The 7,364-nt window shown below is 39.2% G+C and overlaps 1 protein-coding gene across 5 annotated transcripts in view; it reads left to right on the forward strand.

The window, feature by feature from the left end:
* The window catches only part of LOC108694149 (sodium/potassium-transporting ATPase subunit alpha), a 65,693-nt gene that overhangs the window by 51,238 nt on the left and 7,091 nt on the right, over window positions 1-7,364 (forward strand). For 4 of the 5 annotated variants that reach the window (XM_018203459.1, XM_018203484.1, XM_018203475.1 and 1 more), the window contains 6 exons: window positions 458-583; window positions 862-2,262; window positions 2,331-2,655; window positions 3,130-3,366; window positions 3,588-3,889; window positions 4,857-4,951. In XM_018203459.1, coding sequence (XP_018058948.1) covers window positions 458-583; window positions 862-2,262; window positions 2,331-2,655; window positions 3,130-3,366; window positions 3,588-3,889; window positions 4,857-4,951 — 2,486 coding nt within the window. The remainder of the gene's footprint in view (window positions 1-457; window positions 584-861; window positions 2,263-2,330; window positions 2,656-3,129; window positions 3,367-3,587; window positions 3,890-4,856; window positions 4,952-7,364) is intronic. The other variant, XM_018203467.1, reaches the window with a different exon arrangement.

Here is a 7,364-nt window from a genome sequence, read left to right on the forward strand (position 1 = left end):
ACATTATTTTATAATTTCGTCATTTCACACTGGAAGTTAGTTATTTATCAATTACCTTCGCTGACATTACATGATTTCAAAACATTCCTATCATTTTAATGTAATGCAATTCTATCTCATCTTATGGCTAGATACCAATACAGCTCGGTTCATCTCGCTTTTCGATGATATTGCAATCGATTTGTTCTACTACAAAGGCTATTCTCACTCGTCGCTGGGTTTTCAATCTCTTTTCAGATTCTTGTAATCCGACACGCTTTGATAATCTTCTACTTCTTTTCTACTTTGTTGTCAGTTATCAGAGTATCTTGATAATTAACGCGTCGCAGTAATATACTTTGTAATCGCTTTATAGTTGTATTAAGGTTGTGTACACATCGTCGATGTACAGGGAAGATATTATCAGAAAACATCTTTTGATAACACTCTTTTTCTCTCTGTCTGTTCCCGTTAACAGTCGCGGCGGAAGAATCCAAAGCGGAGGGGGGACAATCTAGATGACCTGAAGCAAGAGTTGGACATTGACTTCCATAAAGTCTCACCCGAGGAACTGTATCAAAGATTTCAGTCGCACCCCGAAAACGTAAGTAACATCATGTGATGAGGGATGATAATTTTTCGAAGAAATAGATTTTGATTCGAGATTGTATAGTGCATCGATCGACATTGACATGCGATCGCCGCGCCACTACGAAATAAAAATATTACCGATAGTTTCTCTTTTGCAAAAGTGGAATAAAATACAAATGGAAAGATATTAAAATGGAAATTAGTTGACAGCGTTGACCAATGTTAAATGATTGATAAATCAAATGGAAAGAGATGTATTAATTACTGATATTTATATAAATATAATAATAGGGCCTCAGCCACGCGAAAGCGAAGGAGAACCTGGAAAGAGACGGGCCGAACGCCCTGACGCCGCCGAAGCAGACTCCGGAATGGGTAAAGTTCTGCAAGAACTTGTTCGGCGGTTTTGCCCTCCTACTGTGGATCGGTGCGATTCTCTGCTTCATCGCGTACTCGATCCAGGCCTCGACCAGCGAGGACCCGAACGACGACAATCTCTACCTGGGTATCGTCCTCGCGGCGGTCGTAATAGTCACGGGTATATTCTCGTACTACCAGGAGAGCAAGTCAAGCAAGATTATGGAGTCGTTCAAGAATATGGTGCCGCAATTCGCCACCGTAATCCGGGAGGGTGAGAAACTTACCCTACGGGCGGAGGATCTCGTGTTGGGCGACGTCGTCGAGGTTAAATTCGGCGACCGGATACCGGCCGACATCAGGATTATTGAGGCCCGTGGATTTAAGGTGGACAACAGCTCGCTAACGGGCGAATCCGAACCGCAATCGAGATCGCCCGAGTTCACGAATGAGAACCCGCTCGAAACGAAAAATCTCGCGTTCTTCTCGACGAATGCGGTAGAAGGCACGGCCAAAGGCGTGGTGATCTGTTGCGGCGATCAGACGGTGATGGGAAGGATCGCAGGTCTCGCGTCCGGCTTAGATACCGGTGAGACACCGATCGCCAAAGAGATTCATCACTTTATACACCTCATTACCGGTGTCGCTGTCTTCCTCGGCGTCACATTCTTTATCATAGCCTTCATTCTGGGTTATCACTGGCTTGACGCCGTCATCTTCCTAATCGGTATTATTGTGGCGAACGTACCGGAGGGTCTTCTCGCTACTGTGACCGTGTGCCTCACTCTGACCGCCAAGCGAATGGCCTCGAAGAACTGCCTGGTGAAGAATCTCGAGGCTGTGGAAACTTTGGGCTCGACTTCGACCATCTGCTCGGACAAAACTGGAACCCTCACGCAAAATCGTATGACGGTGGCGCACATGTGGTTCGACAATCAGATTATCGATGCCGATACCACAGAAGATCAGTCTGGCTTGCAGTATGACCGCACTAGTCCGGGATTTAAGGCGTTGGCGAAGATTGCGACCCTATGCAATCGTGCCGAGTTTAAGCCGGGCCAGGATGGTGAACCGATTCTGAAGCGAGAAGTTAACGGTGACGCTTCTGAGGCTGCATTGCTCAAGTGTATGGAATTGGCATTAGGCGATGTCATGGGCATTAGGAAACGCAACAAGAAAGTCTGCGAGATTCCCTTCAATTCTACTAATAAATATCAGGTATCCATACACGAATCAGACGATCCCAACGATCCTAGACATCTCTTGGTGATGAAGGGTGCTCCCGAGAGAATACTGGACAGGTGCTCGACCATATTTATTGGTGGCAAAGAAAAGGTAACTTATCTAATAAATTATCTATCTACCTATATCTTTTTTCAATATTTAAACTTTTCATATCGTAGGTTCTCGACGAAGAAATGAAGGAGGCGTTCAATAACGCGTACTTGGAATTGGGCGGACTCGGTGAACGAGTGCTCGGCTTCTGTGATTATACACTGCCGTCCGACAAGTTCCCGGTTGGCTTCAAATTCAATGCCGACGACCCCAATTTCCCAGTCGACGGACTCCGCTTCGTAGGCCTGATGTCTATGATTGATCCGCCTCGGGCCGCGGTGCCCGACGCAGTCGCCAAGTGCCGTTCCGCCGGCATCAAGGTCATCATGGTTACCGGTGACCATCCGATCACTGCCAAAGCCATTGCCAAATCCGTCGGCATCATCTCTGAAGGTATATATTTTTGCACGTATATATGTGCCAATTTTATTATCACATTAACGATTGTCGGATGACGTTCGAGATTAGATACTGCAACCGCGAGATCTCCGAAGCTTTGTTCGCCCATCTCGATTATGATGCTTTTATGAGTTTAATCTCTTAATGAGATGTAACTTCAGATAATATATAAATCGCACTTAAGATTTACAACGATCTCATTTGTACACGGAACTTGGGGTAGTTTTATTGGAGGATAATACTGAGGATAATACTTTGCGTTGTAAAAATTATGATAATATAGTAACACATGTTCAACTTGTTGATTGGCGATAGCGTAATTTTAATTAAAATGCATAGGATAATTATTCGCTATTAATAATCGTATTATTATTCTCATTTAAATTTTTTTATAAACAGCAAAGTATTAATCTTTTTTCATTTATTTCATCTATTTTTTTTCAATTTTATTGCCATTTTTCTTTTTAGGTAATGAAACCGTCGAGGACATTGCGCAACGATTAAATATCCCGGTATCCGAAGTAAATCCTCGCGAGGCTAAAGCCGCGGTCATTCACGGAACTGAACTCAGGGAACTGAACTCCGACCAATTGGACGAGATTCTCAGGTACCACACCGAAATTGTGTTCGCCCGTACCTCGCCTCAGCAGAAGCTCATCATCGTCGAAGGCTGCCAGCGAATGGGTGCGATTGTCGCTGTAACTGGTAAGTTGCTCGAAGGAAAATTAATATGAATTTTTGCTTAGTATTACGAAGAAAATATTCAGCTAAAATTAAAAGCTTCCTAGAATTTTTTTTGATTGGATTGAAACTCGATACACTAATTTATTTTTGATATGAGAATTATATTAATAGTGATATAATAATTGTTTATGATTGAAAGGTGTGTGTGTATAAATTTATTTGTGTGTGTTTAATTTATTTAGGCGACGGTGTGAACGATTCGCCTGCTCTGAAAAAAGCCGACATTGGTGTCGCTATGGGCATTGCTGGTTCGGACGTCTCCAAGCAAGCAGCCGATATGATTTTACTGGATGACAACTTTGCTTCGATTGTAACAGGCGTGGAAGAGGGTCGTTTGATCTTTGACAACCTAAAGAAATCCATCGCCTACACCCTGACCTCGAATATACCCGAAATTTCACCTTTCTTGGCATTCATTCTCTGCGATATCCCTTTGCCGTTGGGTACCGTCACCATTCTTTGCATCGATTTAGGAACTGACATGGTGAGTCATGAAATACTACATGAAAACGATGACTCTGATCGAGTAACAATATTCGGAAGAAATGTTCGTATTTCATTCTCTAAAACTTTTCCAAAGTTGCTACTCGATTTCCTTTTTATTGGCTAATTGAATTATTTCAGCACTCGTGTCTTCCATCATATAATAACTTTTATATGGAGTCATGAAGGTACAACTGTTTCTTAAAGATACCATCAATCTTTGACACTTATAATTAATTGATAGGTACCAGCATGATATGTTTGGAACTACTACTCATACGATGATTGTTCAACAGTTCCTCGAAAATTTGTTCGACGATCTTCTTTTTTTATAGATTACGATGCATTTGAACCAGTCAAGGTGGTGATCAGCAACCTGCTATTCTCATCGATTAATCCTTGAATATTTTTTCCTTCCTTTTAGATTAATTGCGCTGATGGAGCTTGAGTAAAAAAACAAAAGCATAATTTAGATAAATTATCTTACAGGGATTAACAAATTTTTTTTTAATTAAACAAAATACACCAAAATATAAACAACAAATTTGCATTTGAATAGAAATAGATATTTATCGCAACGAGAGGTAGATCAAAGTTTCTTTTCAGGAACTTTATCTCTGCGAGATAAGCTGCTTACTATTTATTCACGCGAGATATCGCAAATTTCCTCTAAACTTCCTTGATTCCTTTCAGAATCAATTTCTTAATCAATTTAGTTTTTTTATTTTTCAGTTGATTATCTTTTGTTTATTCTCTATGCTTCATTGTGCATAAGAATGCTGTCGATATCGATTCGATTGTAATCTTCTTAAGATTGATTTTGATATCAGATTGTATAGAAAGAGATTAATAATAAATTTTTAATAAAATGAACGACGCGACAACATTCTTACTTCAACATCATCCGAAGACATTCTTGTTATTTAATTGTGGCGTTATTACTGAGCTCTTTGATAATGTGACGTCAGGTACCCGCCATCTCGCTAGCCTACGAGGAGGCAGAGAGCGATATTATGAAGCGACAACCACGAAACCCCTTCACTGACAAGCTAGTTAATGAAAGGTAACACATCAACAATGAATATTGACAAGCTACAGAATGTCTGTAATTCGAAAGAGTCATCGGTGATGATACAGTGTATTTTCGAGGTATTTTCCCGATTGATGAGCTTAGTTTAAACATGTTTCAAAATCTCGATAAAACTTGCTAACTTTCTTAAAGTGAATTTCTCAAGTAATTGTTTAAGCTTTTTTAAGATTTTTTGAAAATCGGGTAAAGCTTCGGAAATTCAATCACACGGCGATCGCTCTCTCACTCTATTGGCTACATATTTCGTTTTTCGATTGATGACTTTAGTAGTTAGTGCGTTCTATCTTCTATTATATACGACAGAAAGTTTGATGCGGGAAAGCACATGCATATATTGCTATACGTCTCTTACTCGTTGTCGTTCGATACCTACGTACGACAGGAATTGTAAACTGAGAAGTAACAACGATTCGCGGGCAAATTGATTCCTCATATATAAATAATGTACTTTCCTTAATTTCTTTTTACTTTCGTTTTACACGCTAGATATTAATTTTACTGAATGATATTCGTTATCTTTTGAGTTTTGTCTTTACAAATACTCTATGCAAAATAAAAATTTGCTTTTTTTTCCCCTTTTTAAAATACTTCAACTATTTTGGTCATTGCCAAGGTCATTTGATAAAATTCACGCGATGTAGGGATTAATTTGCCAAGCTTATCGCTCATTGTCGAGTCGGACACGCTAGGACAAAACGTGAATAAGGTAATAACCTTAATAAGGGATATGGTACACGCAGATCAACGCATATGCAATGCTCTAAGGTGTGTTTGGTCGCTGGGAGACACGCGAGCTTTATTTTCAGTCTGTTCTTCTCTCTATTCGTATATCCTATACTCGCTCTAACAATAAGCTGGATTGAGTTTGGTTAAGCGACGCTTGCTCGTCTATGATTTGTCGTTGACCTTTTCGGAATTTTTATAAAATTCTGAAAGAATTGTATTGTTATGGTAATTATACTATTATTTTACGAAAAAAATAAACTCTTATAATATATGTTTCAATATGTATTCTCTTTTTTTTTTCAATTTTTTTCATCAAAAGTGAGACGATTTAATTACAAGACGGGCAATCGTGAATTTTTCCTTTTCAAAGAATTTTCTCTTTCTTTTATATTAACGGTCACAGGCGCTTCCATCATGACGATCCCATGACGGTCGTATTAGTATTGTTTCGTTACATCTAAGGTAAGCCAATCGCATTGTAAAAGTCTCTCTGTATCTCTCTCTGTCTCTCTTTCTCTTTCTCTCTCTCTCTCTCTCCCCCTCTCTCTTTCTTTACATATCTAACTCTCTAATACTTAGTATCTCTATAGTTTTAATTTCCTTGAGCTCAATTTCCCATCGTTTTATAATTCCTCGCTGCAGTCGTCATCTGTCCTGGTTTGCCACTGGCTTGAGGTGTATATGGGTTGCTGAGACGTCCACGAAACATAGATGAACGTCGTTGTGAAGAATTCGCATGATCGGTCCCTTCAGCATTTTACTTATCTCGCCTTTTTTCCTCATTTGAAAATCTTTATTTTTGTTCCATCTTCCATCATCTAACCCTTTTATTTCTCTCTTTTTTTCTCTATCTTCTCTCGCGTGCGTGCACGCTGTTTTATGTATATGAATTTATTTTTCTTTTAGCTATATACTCTATCTCTATATTCTTTTCTCATATCATCTTTCATATTGCGCCCTGTCGCTGCAAGTTTCTGAGTTTTCCCTCTCTACAACGTGATACAAGTCTCAAGGAATGCAAGGGAATTTGTATATTGTATTGTGAATATTGTGTGATGTTTATCATAAATGTGCAACTTACACTTTGCGAATCCGCTCCGCGTCGTTGTCGGTATTACAAAGATTTGAACATAAAGATTGAACGATAAGAAAGAAAATTTCGCACGTTCTGGAAGCCCGAAATGTTTTCATAGAGTAAACGGTAGTGCTCTCTCTCTCTATCTCTCTTTTTCCGTAGACATTTGAGTAGAACAGCATTACGATATAGAATAGAATTGTCATTCATACGTCGGTTTGCATATAGGAAACGTGATTTTTTTCTTTTAATCTCTTTCTTTTTTCATCATTTTTCTCTACCTTTGTCTATCTACCTCCATTATTCCTGGCTGCCTTTATTGTCTCGAGCCAGGTTTTATCGTTACTGCGCCTCGCTCAAGAAAACGAATTTCTTTTCAACTTAGAATTGAATCATTTATTACGACTTATTGTTAGTATTGAAAATTCACCTGATAGTCTGTACTGAACGCGGTGTACGTATGAATGAACAAGAACGTGATTGTTGCGTGCCAAATTAAACAGAATCACAACTTTGGTGAAATTGTAGGATATTGTATCTAGAGATTTATTTATTTGCTTCTCGCAGATATATAAATTAATATAT

Source organism: Atta colombica, unplaced genomic scaffold (assembly GCF_001594045.1).
Source record: "Atta colombica isolate Treedump-2 unplaced genomic scaffold, Acol1.0 scaffold1, whole genome shotgun sequence".
NCBI classification, from domain to species: domain Eukaryota; kingdom Metazoa; phylum Arthropoda; class Insecta; order Hymenoptera; family Formicidae; genus Atta; species Atta colombica.